Here is a 17,236-nt window from a genome sequence, read left to right on the forward strand (position 1 = left end):
TGCTGGGATTAAAGGCATGCATAACCACCAAAAGGGGGGGTGGGGCAAAAAACTACTTATAAGTAGTGTGCCCAAATTATTCTGATTATCTCTTCCAATATCCTGTAGGGGAAATACACCAAAATATCCTGTTTTATAGGATATTCTGAATGATTTTAATTTTATAAAAAAAGAAGTTAGGTCTTTGAGACCCTGCATAAATAATTCTTAACCTGACTACAGGATTTGAAATTATCCCAAGAGGGAATGATGGTAAAAAGAAAGGGACCACACAGCCCACCCCTGCTCCCTCTCCATGTACTAGTGGTGAGGGCACTGGGCTGGTTTTGCCACAGTTCTACCAGCACAGAGGAGCTGGGCATGGGCACTGTTCCTCTCCTGCTCTTCAGACTGCCAGCCTTCAACAGCCACCAGCTTTGTGTTGGCAACAGCATATCCTTCTAGACAGCATGTCCACCTACATGAGTAGGGAGTCTGTCATGTCTCTGTCCTCTTATGCTCAAGGGTCAGGGCTTCAGCCCTAGCCTCCTGCCTTGGGAGAGCAGCCAGGGGCTACACACCTCTGGCCTGTCCGGCATGTTTGTTGTGCATTGCATGCAGCTCACGTTAGGATCTGTGACTTTTGCAGTGTGATTTGTTCATCCAGGAGGGGGCCCGCCTAGGAAGAACCCCCGCTGAAGTCGTTTCAACTTGTGACATCACTTTTGCCTGTGTGTCGGATCCAAAAGCAGCCAAGGACGTAAGGATCCCCCTTCCCTCTGCATCTCAGGGCGTAGCCAAGAGAGCTGGCTGGCCTCCTCCCCTCCTCCCCTGCACACCGAGTGAGTGTCTGCATGTGGGGGGATATTCCTTCTGGGGGCCATCTCCTATTGGGAAAGACGTTGTCAAAGTTGAATACAGACTTCCTTTAATTCCAAACAAAGAGCTTCTAAGGGTCTTTGAAGTCTGCTTAAACATTTTCCTGAACTGGCTCCAGGTATTCTATTGAGCTGTACTGTTTGTGTCTGAGTCTACCCTTCTTTGGTCCAAGGGCCAACTCCTATTTTAGCTATTGCCGAGCTTGTATGTGCACTAGTGACCCTACTAAACTGAGTGATCTAGTCCAAAGAAGCCCCCAAAATAAGTAATGAGGTAATGTCTTTCAAACCATAGAAAGAGAACACAAAGGTAATAGGGAAGAACATTCTGGAATAACTTTTTGTTTTTAGTTTTTTTGGTTTTCAGTTTTTCACTGCAGGGTTTCTCTGTATAGCCCTGGCTGTCCTGGAGCTTGCTCTGTAGACCAGGGTGACCTTAAACTCAAGAGATCTGACTGCCTCTGGGCTTAAAGGTGTGCTCCACCACAGCCTAACATTACTTTTGGTTTTTTTGTTGTTGTTTGGTTTTTTTTTTTTTTTTTTTTTTTTTTTTTTAAACAAAATGTCATTATATGGTCCTCACTGGCCTGGAACTCACAGAGATCTCTTTGCCTGGAATTACTTTTCTATCCCATATATATTTAGTGTCTCTTTCCTTTTTATTTTTAATAGTTAACTTCTGATTGGGCAGTGAACCCAAAAAAACCAACAGACTGTGTTCTGCAGGGACTCGAGAGCACTTAACTTCAAGCCTGGGCTATTGCTTCTCCATTGTGTCCCCACAGCTGGTGCTGGGCCCCAGTGGTGTGCTACAAGGGATCCGCCCCGGGAAGTGCTATGTGGACATGTCAACGGTGGATGCGGATACAGTCACCGAGCTGGCCCAGGTAGCGGCCTTATGTAGGCTGGCTCTGGATCATCTTTTGAGTGGGAACCCAAGACCCGGGCTGACCACACCCAAGGATGGGCAGTTTGGTTACACTAGAGTCAAAACCAGAGTGGACCGTCGGGAGCCTTGGGACTAGCCTTTTGACTATCCCCCTTCAGAACCTCAGCTGGTTGGAACGGCCATGGAAGGTCACTGCAGGCTAGTAGACAGGAGGTCCCTCTACAGTAAGAAGCCTCCAGACTGCCAGTGTGGCCTTTTTGGCTTATGGAGCTGTCTACAGTTGAGTGTAGCATAGTGTCATCCTCCCAATCTTCTGGGCCCACTTGTGTTCTGAGGGTGGGCTGAGTTCAGGGATGGGCAGGGTCCAGAGAGCAGGAGTTCAGCCCAGGTATCTGTATGGCCATGTTTGCCTCTTGGTCTCTGAGAACCAGTGCACTGAGAAACAAGATGCAGACCCCACCGCCTTTCTTACTTTCTGTGACTCACTTCTGTTTAAAAGGGTAGCCTATCTGACCCACTACAGTAGTAGGCTTTGGTAATTGGCTTTGGGGCTTAGTATTGATAGCAACATGCTAACATACGCTACGATGAGACACCATGACCCCCAAAGATGTTCCTTCCTCCATGCATGGAGAAGCAAGACCCATCAGAGACTGTGGCTTTCCTCACAGGTGATTGTATCCAGAGGGGGACGCTTTCTGGAAGCCCCCGTCTCAGGGAATCAGCAACTGTCCAATGATGGGATGTTGGTGATCTTAGCAGCCGGAGACAGGGGATTATACGAAGACTGCAGCAGCTGCTTCCAGGCAATGGGGAAGACCTCCTTCTTTTTAGGTACTATACCTGCCCACCTGTATGGCCACGTTGGACCTGAAGGCTTGGGGGCAGGGGAGCTACATCGGTGACAGTGTCTGTCCCACTTGGCCTTCCCACCAGGCTCCCTGAAAGAAGGTTTCTTTTGCCAGGCACAGTTAGTACCTGAAAGGAAAAAGAATGAGTCCTGTCTAGGACAGATGAAAGAGCTTTTCAGGGTGCCTGCGTGAGGGGGGGAAGTAGAGATTACCTGCCTATAGGATTCTGGGGACATGACCTTTGTCCTGAGCAGGTGAAGTTGGCAATGCAGCCAAAATGATGCTGATTGTGAACATGGTCCAAGGGAGCTTCATGGCCACCATTGCTGAGGGGCTGACGCTGGCCCAGGTAACAGGCCAGTCACAGCAGACACTCTTGGACATCCTCAATCAGGGACAATTGGCCAGCATCTTCCTGGACCAGAAGTGCCAAAGTAAGTCACCTTTGATCTCCCTTTTTGCAATTTTGTTTTCAGTAGAGCTGAGCAGCTACATCAGAGACCACCCAGGAGAGAGAGAGTCCTTTCATGGCCCATTGTTTTGAAAGAGCAGCTCACTTCCCAGTCAGCACTTGCCCCCGTCAGAGGGGGCTCAGAGACATAGTAAAAATGGTACTTGAGGCCCAGAGTGGGGCCTCAGTCTTCTGGAGATGGGGAAGGACAGGGCTCCGCCCTTTGGAAATGCTGAAGATGGGCCTGTTACTCTGCAGCCAGTTTTCATGTAGGTCTTTAGACTTCTGATGAACAGCTTTCCCTCCTCAGATATCCTACAAGGAAACTTTAAACCTGACTTCTACCTGAAATACATTCAGAAGGATCTCCGCCTGGCCATTGCACTGGGTGATGCAGTCAACCACCCAACTCCCATGGCAGCTGCCGCCAATGAGGTAACAACATCAAGTGGCCCAGTTCCTAGACCCTTGAGCTCATTGTTATTTCTGTCCTGCTGGCTTAGATGTTCTTCCCATGCTGTGGAGAACAGGTCTTATAGACCCTCTGCTCAGCCTCCTGAGTGCTGGGGTTACAGGTGTGTGCCCCACACCTAACTCTTAAATTTTCATATTTGATTCTCACTACATTGAGCCAAGAAAGGAAGGGAACATAATGTGTAGAATTACACTATTTCTGCCTTTAAAGTAGGATCCGAATTCGTTTTCTCCATCTAGTCCCTGAAGGAGGAATGCTAGACAACAGTTCTAGATGTACCTATGACATGCGCATGAGAGCTCATTTCCTTCTGAACCACAGGAATTTGTTATTATTTCCTTTGTGATTTCTTCTTTGATCTCTGGATTACTCTAAAGCTTATCTAGCCAAGTATGGTGGTACATACCTGTAGCCTTAGCTACTTAGGAGACTAAAGCAGGTTCAAGGCCTGCTTATACAACTTAGTGAGAGTCTATCTCAGAACAAAGTTTAAAAAGGAGAGGCTCGGGGCTGGAGAGATGGCTCAGAGGTTAAGAGCACTGGCTGCTCTTCCAAAGGTCCTGAGTTCAATTCCCAGTGACTGCATGGTGGCTTATGGCTATCTATGATGAGATCTGGTGCCCTCTTCAGGCAAAATACTGTATATGTAATAAATAAATAAATCTTTAAAAAGGAGGGGCTGGAGATACCATTTCTTCCCCACGCCCCACCCCTGCCCTCCATACCCCACCCCACTCCCCAGACAGGGTTTCTCTAGCCCTCGCTGTCCTAGAACGTACTCTGTAGACTAGACTGGCCTCAAACTCAGAGGTCTGCCTGAGTGTTGGCTTAAAGGTGTGCACTCCCACCACCTAAGTTATCATTTCTTGGTAGAGTACTTGCTTAGCATGCACAGACCCTGGGTTCAACCCCTAATGCCTCAAAAACATTGACAACAGGATGTGAGTTTATGTGGTGACTGGTTTGGGTTGCTCACTTATTGAGCAAAGTGATTGACTATCCACTGTTCGTATGTCAGCTGTGGCTGGGATTTCTCTTACTTTCCATTATTTCTGCCCTTCTCATATAGAGTTCATTTCATAGTTGAGGCTATCTTGGATCTCGTTAGGTAGCCCCAACTAGCCCCAACTACTCCACACGCTTGTATTACAGGTGTATTTCAATGTACCTGGCTGAATTGTGCCGTGTTTACATACACAGCCTATGGTTGGGGCTTGCGCTTTCACCCATCTTCAATATCCACTTCCCAATTACAGCTTAGTCCATTTGCATCTTTTCACGTGATGTATTGTGTGACATCACATGGACACTTGTGAGAAGTTTCTTTTGGAAAAGGAGTCCTCCCTACATCCTGGCTGCTGCTTTATGCCAGGGCTCACATATTCTCTCCCGTCAGTCTCCTAAGTAGCTAGAATTTTAACTTCCAATTACTTCTTTCTTTGGGGGGTTGGGGGCTGGGGTTTGGTTGGTTGATTGGTTGGTTGGTTGGTTTTTTGAGACAGGGTTTCTCTGTATAATAGCCCTGGCTTGGGGGCTGGAGAGATGGCTCAGTGGTTGAGAGCGCCGCCTGCTCTTCCAAAGCAACCACATGGTGGCTCATAACCATCTGTAATGTGATATGGCACCCTCTTCTGCCTTGCGGGAGTACATGCAAGCAGAGCACTGTATACATGATAATAAATAAATAAATCTTTAAAAAAAATAATAATAATAATAATAGCCCTGGCTGTCCTGGATCAGGCTGGCCTCGCACTCACAAAGATCCACCTGTCTCTGTCTCCCAGAGTGCTGGGATTACAGGCATACATCACCATGCCCAGCTAATTTCTTCTTTTTTAAAAACACATTTAAAAGAAAGATTTATTTTTAATTATATGTATGTCTGTATGAGTGTGTGCACTTGAGTGCTGGTGACCATAGAAACCAAAGATGTGGGATTCCCCCTGGAAATGCAGGCAGTGTGAGCTACTTGATGCAGGGTCCTCTACAAGAGCAGCAAGTTCTGAACCATCTCTGCATCCCCCATTTAATTTTTAAAATTTATTTATTGTATATGAGTGCTTTATCTGCAGAAGAGGGCCTCAGATCACATTATAAATGGTTTTGAGCCACCATATGGTTGCTGGGTATTGAACTCAGGACCTCTAGAAGAGCAGGCAGCACTCTTAACCTCTGAGCCATCTCTCTAGCACCCCCACCCCACCCCATTTAATTTCTAACCATGACTCTTGGCAGGGAATTCCTTTTGTCTTTGCAGAGTCTTCATAAAACTCATCCTAGATGTAGTTAGAAAGAGTTCTTTGTAGGACTTGTGCTGGGAGAGCTTTGTGATGGGTCCAGGTTGCATCTGCTCTGACTCTGCAGAGTTCATTGGAAGCAGAGTTTTGGTTCATTTCACAGTAGCACCTGTGTTCATGTGAGTTCAGTCTCTGCACTCTCCAAGACCCTGAGGGCAGACTCCCAAGGCTAGCTGCTCATCAGCCTGTTACCCTGTCTTGAGTGGTTGGATGTGGAGCTGCCCTTCTAGCATTTGTTTCTGTCAGTCTCTGTCTTTATCTGTTCCTTCCTTCTCATCTTCTGTGAGGACATCTGTGTGTGCGGTAGGATTTCCTTTTTATTTATATCTTGGCATTTTGACTGTACTTGCTTTTCTATAATGGTTGTTGTCAGTATTCAGTAGATAACCCCTCTGATGGCCTCCTCAGAATCCATCCTGTGCCAATTTGCATGAAACAAAAACACGACCCCCTTGTTCCACTTCCCCACAAATTCATTTCTAACCATAGTTTCTCAACTAGTTCCTCTAGATAGTTCTTTCCATCTTTCTGTTTCTTGTTAAAAATTAGGTTTCTCTGGCATTATTCCTTTCATCTGAGTTTGGTATCCAGCACTTAGAAGCAAGCAGATGTGTGTGAGTTCAAGGCCAGCCTAGTCTACAGAGTGTGTTACAGGACAGCCAAGGCTACACAGAGAAACCCTATCTTAAATAAAATAAAATAAATTCTTAACACATTCCTGCCGTGATGGTATTCTTGGCATTCAGTCTAGAAAGCTACCTGGCCTTCATTCTGCGTTAACAGTTATACCAGAGTTGTGTGTATTCTTTCTTATAGTGGCTCTGCTTAGACTGTTCAGCTGCCCTGTATATAGTCAAGCATATCACCTCAGCAAAACTAGGTGCCCTGTTGCCTTTCACATAGTGGCTTTGATTATTTTTAAGCTTTCATGCAGTGACTAGAGTCTTGGATGGCTACCATTGACAGACCCTGCTGGAAACATGCTAGAATACCCACAGCTTCTCCCTTCTTCATATCACTTAAATTTTAACGGAAGGAAACACAAAATAAGCTTGAAGCTTTTAAGATTTATTTATTTATTATTATTATGTATACAGTGCTCTGCCTGCATGTACATCTGCAGGCAGAGGAGGACATCAGATCACATTATAGATGGTTGTGAGCCACCATGTGGTTGCTGGGAATTGAACTCATGACCTCTGGAAGAGCAGACAGTGCTCTTAACCACTGAACCATCTCTCCAGCCCCTTGAAGCTTTTAAATAAGTAACGACTTCAGAGTGTAAGAAATATAATTTGGGTGACTGAACATGGTGGCACATGCTTTTAATCCCAGCACATAGTCAGCAGAGGCAGACTCTATGAGTTCAAGGCCAGCCTGGTCTACAAAGCAAGTTCAGGACAGCCAAGGCTACACAGAGAAACCCTGTCTTGAAAAAGAAAAAAAAAAAAGCCAGGAGTGGTGGCGCACACTTTTAATCCCAGCACTTGGGAGGCAGAGGCAGGCTGATCTCTGAGTTCAAGGCCAGCCTGGTCTACAAAGTGACTCCAGGACAGCCAGGGCTGTTATACAGAGAAACCCTATCTCGAAAAAGAAAAATAAATAAATAAATAAAATAAGAAAGAAAGAAATATAGTTTGGGGGAGGTAGGCCGTGCTGGAAATAAAGCTCAGCAGTTAGGAGTATGCACAGATACAGGCGAAACACCCAATACACGTAAAAGTCAATGACACCCTTAATCCCTGCTCTGTAGAAGCAGAGACAGATCTCTGAAGTCAAGGCCACCTAGTCTACATAGTGAGTTCCAGGACAGCCAGGGCTATATATAGTGAGAAAACAAACAAATATTTAAAAAAAGAAAAAATATGAGATTATTGTAGGCTCTACAAGAAAGCCCTGTTTCAAACAACAACAAAACCCAAACACTGGGGCTGACAGCAGCTCAGGAGATAGGAGAACCAGCTGCTTTTTCAAAAGACTCAGTTTCAAGTCTCAATACCCTATATGTAGGTCATAGCCATCTGTAACTCTAGTTCCAAGAGTTCCAAAACCTTCTTTTGGTCTCTGAGAACACCAGGCACACAGATGGTGCACAGACATACATGCAGACAGACAGACATGTGAAATAATAAAATAAAACTTTTAATTTGAATTAAAATAAAAAAGCAAGTAGCAGGTCAATCAAAGGGCACATCTGCTGTGTTGATGGGAAGCTCAAAGGAGCCTTTGGAAAGTTGGTTAGGGGGTGCCAGCCATGTTAAAGACAGTAGGGCACAGTGGCCCTGGGAATAATAAAGCCCCTTGGAAAGCTATCTGCATTGAGGGCTGCCATTGTAACCCCTAACAGCAGTGAGCTTTTCACATCTCTAAGTACCTGTAGTCCTCTCAGTAAAGTCATGAGGGTTGTGACTTCCTTCTTCAGATTAGGCCATGGCAGAAGCCCACAGAAGCTAGGGCATTTGTCTTACATCAAGCCAGGATACCCAGACATCCCAAGCTCCATATCCTGCCTGCTAAGCAATAGGCAAGAACCATCTGGAAATGCCTCCAGGAATCTGGGCTGGGTCTCCACATAGAAGCTCTGTGCCTAGAGACCAACCTCTACCTCTTTCTTTTTGCAGGTGTACAAAAGAGCCAAGGCACTGGACCAGTCTGACAATGATATGTCTGCTGTGTACCGAGCCTACATACACTAAGCCTTGCCTGTCCATCTACCCTCCATCTTCCCTCTGACCTCTCTTCCCAGTGTGGGGTCAGGGTTCTGGGACTTAGCTCTGGACCAGTCACCTGCCTCCACTTCCTTTTATACAGACTTTGAGACTTGCATCAGCACAGTACACAGCAGCACCTTCCCTCCCGGAGGCCCTGGGCAGAGATAAGAGGATCTGTCTCTACAGGTGGCTGTGAAGAAGCTCTTGAGCTGGGCACTGACTGGCCCTGGAGCAAGAGACTGTGTATTCTGTTTCTCTTGTGTTCTCTGTCTCTGTCACACACACAGACACATACACCCAGGATAGAAGCTGCCCAGAAACTGCTGCCTGGCTGTTGTTCCAAGCTTGTCTTATCTCAGCCCCCTTCTGGTCAAGGGACTAGGGGGACTAAAACTGGCAGGGAGCACAGGAAGCCTTCTCTCAGCTTCCCCAGGACAGAGGCTGGCAGAGGGTCCATGGCCCCATTGAACCCCTGGAAGGAGAGGCCCCTCAGCCATCATGAACCAGCAGATTCCCAGAGGAGGCTCTCTGGACCTCCAGCTGAGGAGGCTTTTCCTGTAGACACTACCTTATGCAGCAGCGCCCAGAATGTCTTTGTGAACTGAAGAGAGACCCGCCTGGCCATGTAGACACCTCTTCAGGGAGAACAGATTCCACAGGCTCAGGCTCCCTAGCTGCTGGCTGTGGCTGAGCCTGCTCCTCCCAGGAAGTTTTGTTTGGATTTGCATTCCAGCCCATGGGAAGGGGTCTTAAGGACATAGGGAGCAGTGGAGTGTGGGGGTGGCGCCTTCCTGTTTCCGTTACAGCAGTTTCATCAGCTAGGCTACCTGTTCAGCCTGCTCTCCACGGGTCCCCTGCATGTTCCTCTTTCCTTTTTCTCTCCATGGAGATATTTCTGTTCCATCCTCTTTTGACCCAGACCAGCCTGACCAACACCAGTAATGAGCATTTCATAGGCTGGGCTTCGGATGAGGAACCTCACTTCTGCTAGTAGCAGTGATTCCAAGTCCTGGGTTTGTTGGGACAGGCTTGAGCTGGGCCTTGTTCTAACCTAACTGCTCCTCAGAGGTGGAGCTGATCATCGCCTGCCCTAGCATTTCTCCTTGGAGAGGGGACCAGAGAGGCTTAAAATGTCACATGAGAGGAATCACCCGAGAGGTGTCAGCCTTCCTCCTCATGAGTTTGGATTTCCAAAGCCACAATTTGACTTTTCCACTGGGAGAGCCTGGGATAAGGATCTCGGGACAAGAGCGTGGAGCAGGGAGTGCTTGTGGGGTTCAGCACAATTGCGCATTCACTGGGATGCTGAGCAGATTCTGTCTGGACACAGCCTGTCTTGGTCCTGGGCGTTAGGGGTGGGGAAGATGCTGTAAGGAAACTGGTTAGTCAATGTTGTCTTAATATTGTTGACAATTCTGTAAAGTTCCTTTTTATGACTGTTTCTGTTTAAGCTATTTCACCTTTTGTTTTGAAATCCTTTCCTTTTATGGAGAAAATGTGACATTGTGAACATGCTTGTAAGAAAGCCCCTCCTCCCTCTTTTCCTTTAAATGACAAATTTAGGTGATTAAGGTTGTGAATTTTTATTTTCGCTTTGTTTTTAATGAACATTTGTCTTTCAGAATAGGATTGTGTGATAATGTTTAAATGGCAAAAACAAAACATGATTTTGTGCAATTAACAAAGCTACTGCAAGAAAAAAATAAATAAAACATTTCTTGGTACCACAGCTTTGCCACTTGTGCCCTAGCGCTTTGGGGACCTAGGATGGGAGCAAGATAGCATCCACTGCACAGCACTCCTTTGAATCTCTGCTCTGCTGAGTTCTCCCCTTTGCGGTCTTGCTAGGCGGGCGCCACCTGGTGGAACGGTGCGGGAACAACTGGGGGACGGCCCCGCCGGCCAATCAGTGAGCAGTGGGGCTCGGCCAGGGCGCCCCGCCCTGCTGAAGAACAGGGGTTGGCTAGTCCACCTCCACCCACCAGCCAGGACTGGAGCGGTAGCACGTCGCTTAAGGCGTAGCCGACTGGGGGCGTGGCTTGCGTCTGATATACCTATCGGTCACGAGGAGGGGAAGGGGCGGGCTTGGCACTACAGACTACAGACATCAGAGACGGCGCGCGGACAAGATGATGGCGACCGCGATGGCTGCGAACGCTGCGGAGCGGGCAGTACTGGTGAGGCGGGCGGCGGGCGGCGGCGGGCGGCGGGCACGGGATGGGTCTGACGCAGCTGTCCGCAGGAGGAGGAGTTCCGCTGGTTGCTGCACGCTGAGGTGCACGCCGTGCTCAAACAGCTGCAGGACATCCTCAAGGTAACGCTCCCGTCGGTCCTCTCCGGCCTGCCATCCTCTCTCCTTTCCACCGGGTCCCGCGAATCGCGGAGCGACGGCTGCTGAGCGTGGTGGCGTTCAGATACCCACTTCTAAGAGTACAGTCCAGACGCGAGCAAATACACAAACGATGTGTGTGTGTATGTGTGCGCCCCGAGGTCTTAGACCCTAACGTTAGCACCAGGGCTTAAGTGAGGAATAGCACTGAAACTGACATTTCATCTATGAGCAGGGTGGTGGTGAAAGTTTGTAATCCCAGCTCTCGGAAGGGTGAGGCCAATGGATCACGAGTTAGAAGCCAGCCGTGGGCTACATAATAAAACACTGCCTCAAAACAAAAACTGATAATCAGAGTTCTGAAGGATTCCCCCACCCTGCAGTGATCTCAACCAAGTTACCCACATCTCTGAGCCTGTTCCCGTACCCAAACTAGGCTCCCAAAGTATTGTGAAGATGAATAAACTATCTCACAAAATGCCTAGGACAGTAACCTAGCAAGACATGTTACTATGACTGACTGCATGATTCCGTGGCTCTGCTCCCACCACCACAGCACAGCACTGCAGTTAGCTAGGAGCTGTGCCTGTGTTCTGTCCTCCCACCTGAATGCTCATGATAGACACTCAGGACTGAGGGATGAACAGGTCTGAGCTCACAGAATCACGGGGGCAAAGGCAGGGGAGCCAGGGTGTAGGCCTGCTCGCCTGGTTCCTTCCCTGGCTACTCTGACAAGGTATCTAGGTCCTTGGAATAGAGGACTGGCCAGACTCTGAGGTGAGGTGTTGGGACCGTCCTGTCTTCCTTCCACAGGAGGCCTCTCTGCGCTTCACTCTCCCAGGCCCCAGCACAGAGGGACCTGCCAAGCAGGAGAACTTTATCCTGGGCAGCTGTGGGTAGGCTGGGTTGGGGCTTTGTGAGGGGTGTACTCCTTGGGTACCTGGGGGAGGAAATGCCATGGTACTGTGTGTGAGGCGGCCTGCGGAGGGCGAGGGGGCGGGGGGCAGTAGCAGGCACACCTCTGACTCCCGTGTGTTACAGCACAGACCAGGTGAAGGGTGTGCTGACTCTACAAGGGGACGCCCTCAGCCAGGCGGTGAGTCCCCGGGGGCCCTATCCCCTAATACTCCTGCTGGTGACAAGTATGGCTGTGACAAGCATAGCTTAGCTCTGCTACCAGCTAGCCATGTGACCCTGGGCCTTGTCTTCTCTGACCTCTTTCCCTGAATGTCCACAACTTGAAAGACAACCCTTACACTACTCATGAGATAGACATATAGATTCAGTGAGAGAAAAGAAACGGGTGGCTTTACACTTCGCTCAGCCCGGCATCCGGACCCTGTGTGATTTGAGCATCGGAAGCCTAGGCAGGCTAGCCCCAGGTCCAAGTCAATCAGCCAGCCTCTGCATTATGGTCTGCGCAAGGCCTTAAGGCATGGGGTTTGTTTGCTTGTTTTTTGTTTTGGTTTTTCAAGACAGGGTCTCTCTGTGTAGCCTTGGCTGTCCTGGACCCGCTTTGTAGACCAGGCTGACCTCAAGCTCACAGCAATCCACCTGCCTCTACCTCCCCAAGTGCTGGGATTAAAGGCGTGCGCCACCACCGCCCCCGCCCCCGCAAGGCATGGGGGTTTTACAGCCTTTCCCCTTTCTCCGCTTCTTTCCCCTTTCACTGCTTTGTGGTTCTTCCCGGGTCTGAGTTCCTCTTTTCTTGACATCCCTGTTCACTTGCCAAATGGCCGAGGTACGTGAGGCCTCAGCCACCATTTATTGCCTGGCTGGCTGGGGCGGGGTCAGGAAGGACAGGTATACCTCTGCCTGCTCATCACACTCTGGCCCATAGGATGTAAACTTGAAGATGCCTCGAAACAACCAGTTGTTGCACTTCGCCTTCAGGGAGGACAAGCAGTGGAAGCTACAGCAGGTGAGGTCCACTCCCCACCCAGGGGCAGGCCCAGGGCAGGCCCATGCCAAGACCTCCCTGGGCTTGCCCTCCACAGGGAAGTCTGGCAGCGGGGACTTTGCCACCACAGCAAATATAGGAGACCGTTTCCCAGCAGACATGAGGGGAAAGGGAGTGTCTTGGGAACCTCAGAGCCTGCTCCACGTGAGGGATGTGAAACCAACCTTACTTTTGTGACTTTGGCCATGTGAGGCCAGCTGAAGGTCCCTTTGGATGTCACTTACTCTGCAGGGGCTTCCCATGCACCTGGGATCATGCACAGGCCTCCTGCCTAGCCTTAGGCCATGGGACACAGATGGGCATGTACGTACGTACGTGTACACACACACACACACACACACACACACCTGATCTGAAGCTGGTCCATCCCCCATCCCCCAGGGCCTTTGCCTGCGTTCTGCTGTCTGGAGCCCTACCCTGTCCGACTCGTGCAACCTTTCTTAGTTCACAGGTCTTTCCCTCCTTGCTTCCCCTTGGGCATCCTAGTTTCCTCCCTTGTGCCCTGAATGCATATTTCCTCGTGGCTGTACTAGGGCCAAGAACCGTCATGCCTTGGCTGCCGGGATTGTGCAGGACCTGGCCATCCAGGTTCAAATACCACATCTCTAGAGGGTATCCAGACCATGGGTGGCACCACCTTCTCCTGAGATGTCAGCCTCTCAAGTGGGGGGTCCTGTGCTATGGGATTAGGCTGAGGACCCAGATACATGGCTTTCCTGAAACTGATTAGAGTTTGGTTGTGTGGGTGGCTGGGGCTGTTTTCCAGATCCAGGATGCTAGGAACCATGTGAGCCAAGCTATTTACCTCCTGACAAACCGGGATGAGAGCTACCAGTTTAAGACAGGAGCTGAGGTTCTCAAGGTGACTCCTCCTTCCCTGGCCCCTTACCCTGAACAGTGCCAGCCCGATGTCCCCAGGCCTCGTTAGTGCTCATGGGTCTGGCCACATACCTTGGCTTACAACCTGGATTACGGCAGCAGGCCGTGTTCCAGTCCCTGGGACTTGTAGTGAGATGTGCGCGACCTTAAGTTCTTTGCTACTCTGAGCCTCCATTTGCACACACGTTTAAAAGAGAATTGCTGGCAGTAATTCCTGTAAAGTGCCCTGGTCCTGGGCCCCGAGATCTAGCTGTGACAGTGGTCGTTGCGGTGGTGGCAATAACAGAACAAGGCTGCGCGGTATGTGGGGACAGGTGACTCAGGTGCCTGGGGCTCTGGCTTTCTCTCTTAAGACCCCAAGTAATAGGCCCTCAGAATGGCAAAGCACCCCTACTAGGGTCGCAGAGTTTAGGCCTGGGAACCATGGTAAGCTGGCAAGAGCAGAAACCACAGACGTTGCTTGCTGATGCTGGGGGGGGCTGAGACACACGGGACCCCAGCTGCTACTGCCCCTTCCCAGCTCATGGACGCTGTGATGCTGCAACTGACCAGAGCCAGAAACCGGCTCACTACCCCAGCCACCCTCACCCTGCCCGAGATTGCTGCCAGCGGCCTCACGGTCAGTACCTTAGACAGTCCAGTCACTACCCTAAGACTTAAGTCTACTCAGAGGCCTGGCCAGTGGGAGTTGTGTGCCTGGGCAGTTTTCTGAGTTGGGTTCTTGACCTCCAGCCTGCATCCTGCCCCCCCCCGCCCCCACCCCCACACGTTAACCCAGTTTACTGCCAGTGACTTCCATCCCAACAGCCAGCACATGAACATTATGGGGAGCCTCTGGTGCCCCAGCCTATGGAGAAGTGCCTGGGGGGGAGGGCGGAGCTGGGTTCCATACCCTGTAGCAGTACAGCCTAAAGTGGGAGGGGCCTCACCCCTCCTGCCTCCCCCAGCGGATGTTCGCCCCCACTCTACCTTCTGACCTGCTGGTCAACGTCTACATCAACCTCAACAAGCTGTGCCTCACAGTATACCAGCTGCACACCCTGCAGCCCACCTCCACCAAGGTAAAGCCCTGCCCGCCCACCTCCCAGTGCCCCCCCCACCAACCCCCCAGGCAGCAGCGCTGCTGAGGACCCTCCACCCAGACTTCATGGGTGACTCTTCTGCTTCTATCTAGCACTTCCGCCCCGCTGGAGGCGCAGTGCTCCACAGCCCCGGGGCCATGTTGTAAGTATACAGTAAGGGGTCCTAGAGCCCCTCCCATCCTGCCCCTTCTGCTCTTGGGGTCTGGGTCCGGGCCTACCCTCACGGATCCACTTATCCTTCCTCAGTGAGTGGGGCTCACAGCGCCTGGAGGTGAGCCATGTACACAAGGTGGAATGCGTGATCCCCTGGCTTAACGATGCCCTGGTGTACTTCACCGTCTCCCTGCAGCTGTGCCAGCAGCTCAAGGATAAGGTGTGTCCAGGGCCTGAGGGATGGGCGCAGGGCTGTTGGGGGGGGCCTCCTCCAAGTTCCTGAGCGCCCCCAAGTTGTAAAGCCCACGGTGCCATACACACCAGTCATCTGGCAACTGTTCTCTGATACGCACGCTCCCCTTCTGTAACCTTGACGTCTCACCTGGGTTTTAGGGGGTATAGAACCCCAGTGACCACTCACCTGTTGCACCTTCGTGGGCACTGTCCCCTTCCCCTCCCACGCCCCAAGCCAGTGGACACCCTCCCAAACCTGTTGCTGACCACACCCCCCACCCTCTGCAGATCTCTGTGTTTTCCAGCTACTGGAGCTCCCGGCCCTTCTGAGCATGTGCCTGCCAGAATCCTTCTCCCAGGAGGGTAGCCCTGCCTTTTAGTCCCTCTCCCCAACACATACCCCCTGTAGTGCCTGTGTCACTGCCAGGCACCCCACCCCCACCCCTGAGTTATTTGTCTGCCTCCTCACCAGCCTGTGACACATCTGCCCTGCTGGAAGTGACCATAAGAAGCACCTGGAGAAAGGAGGTGGTGTTGTGGTTGTTTGGGGGGGGGGGACAGGGCAGTCAAGAAGGTGAGCTGGAGTGTGCCCATGCTCCTACCTGACTTCCTGGACACTGCGGGAACCTTTGGACTGAGGGTGGGACCAAGCCCAGGTCTCTCCTCTCTCCCACCCTCTCAGCTCCCATCAGACAGTGAGAAATGGGGGTTGGTGCTAAGCTGTGAAGTTTGGGGAAGGAAGAGGGACCTGGGCAGGGGGAAGATGACCTGTAAATACGTCTACGACCTCAGCCACCTCGAGGAAATAAAGATCAGATTTTGACTGGAGCCCTGTTTTCTGTGTGTCTCCCTGCTTATTAGGGACTAGGTTGGAGGTCCCTGGTGATCAATGACCTCTCATGTTCCTAAGGCCTTACTTAACACCATGTCAAGCCCTTCAAGGTGGAGTCTGGCCTGGAGTTCACAATCCCCCTGCCTCAGCCTCTTGAGTGCCTGTGCCCAGGCAGAACATTCCTTTGAGAAAGAGACCCCCAGCTGCAGAGTGGCCCTATGGTATGGGCGTTCAGGCCCTGAGTGTACGGGGAACCACGTGTGCATCATGGTGAGCTACCACACTGCCCGGGATGGTTTAAAACAGTCCAGACTCAGGCTTTGGCAAACACTGGCTCTATTACTGTCTTCCAGCAGGACCCATGCCAAGGGCTAGCGTTAAGGTTCCAGAGCCAAGTTGTCCACGCCCTTGAGTTTTTCCTGTAGGAGAAACAGAGGGGTCTTGTGGGTAATATTCCGGAGCTCTGCCTGGACCCCCTGAAGAAGACCCTGATCCGGCCTGTCCCAGTACAGGGGTGAGGCTGCTATGGGGGCTCTTCTTTCTGGAGTTGCACCCACCCCTTCCTAGGTTCACCTTCCCGGGCTCACCTTCCGGGGCCTGGGGGAGGTGCTGCAGCAGCAACAGCAGCAGCAGTGGACAATGACCAGCAACAGCAACAACACCACTGTGCCTGAGGACCAGACAGACAGGCATGCAGATGTGGCCCCTGCCCCAACACCAGGATAGGGCCTGGGATCAGGAGCCACACTCACCCACAAATGTGAGAAAGACCACAAAGGCGGCGACATCCCATTCAGACTGGAACAGTTGGTGGCTCCGCAGCCTTCCCAGGACTGCCTCTGCCGTGGCCTGCAGCCCCTGTTTCAGCTCATCAGCAGACAGTCCCATCTCGGCCACCTGCCCCGGCACCCCCAAAGGACTACCTCAATCCAGGCCTCTTAGGCCATCTACAGTCGGACCCTATCCCGCAATGAGCCGAGTCCTGTTTTCCCCTGCCTTCTGCACCATGAGCCACCAACCTCTCCCTTCCCTATCTCACCTTCCTCCTCCACATCCTCCCCAGACCTGCCTGTCTAGCTTCCCTTCTCTAGCTTTTTGGGGCGGTGGGGGGTACATTAACCCTGACCCAGGCAACCCCAACCCACTCAACGTCCCCTTACCTTCTCTCTCCCTAGCAAGGCTGTTTACAGTGCCACACCTGCCTCTAATGGTGCCCTCTCCCCGAAGCCAGGTAGG

At 51.0% G+C, this 17,236-nt stretch overlaps 3 protein-coding genes across 8 annotated transcripts in view; 2 read left to right on the forward strand and 1 right to left on the reverse strand.

Annotated features, from left to right (window-relative positions):
- The window catches only part of Glyr1 (glyoxylate reductase 1 homolog), a 40,314-nt gene extending 30,054 nt beyond the window's left edge, over nt 1-10,260 (forward strand). For 4 of the 6 annotated variants that reach the window (XM_051168239.1, XM_051168241.1, XM_051168242.1 and 1 more), the window contains 6 exons: nt 629-739; nt 1,643-1,744; nt 2,418-2,580; nt 2,852-3,031; nt 3,359-3,483; nt 8,442-10,260. In XM_051168239.1, the coding sequence (XP_051024196.1) occupies nt 629-739; nt 1,643-1,744; nt 2,418-2,580; nt 2,852-3,031; nt 3,359-3,483; nt 8,442-8,516 (756 nt within the window). In that variant the 3' untranslated portion in view covers nt 8,517-10,260. The remainder of the gene's footprint in view (nt 1-628; nt 740-1,642; nt 1,745-2,417; nt 2,581-2,851; nt 3,032-3,358; nt 3,484-8,441) is intronic. The other 2 variants (XM_051168240.1, XM_051168243.1) reach the window with 1 other exon arrangement.
- Nucleotides 10,261-10,543: 283 nt separating this feature from the next.
- On the forward strand, nt 10,544-15,693 carry Rogdi (rogdi atypical leucine zipper). The gene is made up of 11 exons (XM_051168246.1): nt 10,544-10,708; nt 10,774-10,845; nt 11,674-11,756; nt 11,902-11,956; nt 12,701-12,781; nt 13,587-13,682; nt 14,220-14,318; nt 14,647-14,760; nt 14,874-14,923; nt 15,028-15,154; nt 15,457-15,693. Exons 1-11 carry the CDS (start codon nt 10,661-10,663, stop codon nt 15,496-15,498), a joined length of 867 nt encoding a protein of 288 aa, XP_051024203.1. The 5' UTR covers nt 10,544-10,660; the 3' UTR covers nt 15,499-15,693.
- Nucleotides 15,694-15,900: 207 nt separating this feature from the next.
- On the reverse strand, nt 15,901-17,236 carry Smim22 (small integral membrane protein 22). The gene is made up of 4 exons (XM_051167690.1): nt 17,161-17,236; nt 16,753-16,897; nt 16,588-16,670; nt 15,901-16,419 (listed from the first exon to the last, which is right to left on the reverse strand). Exons 2-4 carry the CDS (start codon nt 16,886-16,888, stop codon nt 16,378-16,380), a joined length of 261 nt encoding a protein of 86 aa, XP_051023647.1. The 5' UTR covers nt 16,889-16,897; nt 17,161-17,236; the 3' UTR covers nt 15,901-16,377.

Source organism: Acomys russatus, chromosome 25 (assembly GCF_903995435.1).
Source record: "Acomys russatus chromosome 25, mAcoRus1.1, whole genome shotgun sequence".
In the NCBI taxonomy this organism is placed as follows: domain Eukaryota; kingdom Metazoa; phylum Chordata; class Mammalia; order Rodentia; family Muridae; genus Acomys; species Acomys russatus.

Excerpts from the sequence above, each read along its gene's own strand:
- Rogdi (XM_051168246.1), top strand. The coding sequence starts at position 10,661 with ATGATGGCGACCGCGATGGCTGCGAACGCTGCGGAGCGGGCAGTACTG. Across the intron at positions 10,709-10,773 it reads CTGCGGAGCGGGCAGTACTG|GAGGAGGAGTTCCGCTGGTT; the intron begins GTGAGGCGGGCG and ends AGCTGTCCGCAG. Across the intron at positions 10,846-11,673 it reads AGCTGCAGGACATCCTCAAG|GAGGCCTCTCTGCGCTTCAC; the intron begins GTAACGCTCCCG and ends TTCCTTCCACAG.
- Smim22 (XM_051167690.1), bottom strand. The coding sequence starts at position 16,888 with ATGGGACTGTCTGCTGATGAGCTGAAACAGGGGCTGCAGGCCACGGCA. Across the intron at positions 16,671-16,752 it reads GGTCTTTCTCACATTTGTGG|GCACAGTGGTGTTGTTGCTG; the intron begins GTGAGTGTGGCT and ends TCTGGTCCTCAG. Across the intron at positions 16,420-16,587 it reads CCTCCCCCAGGCCCCGGAAG|GAAAAACTCAAGGGCGTGGA; the intron begins GTGAGCCCGGGA and ends TTTCTCCTACAG.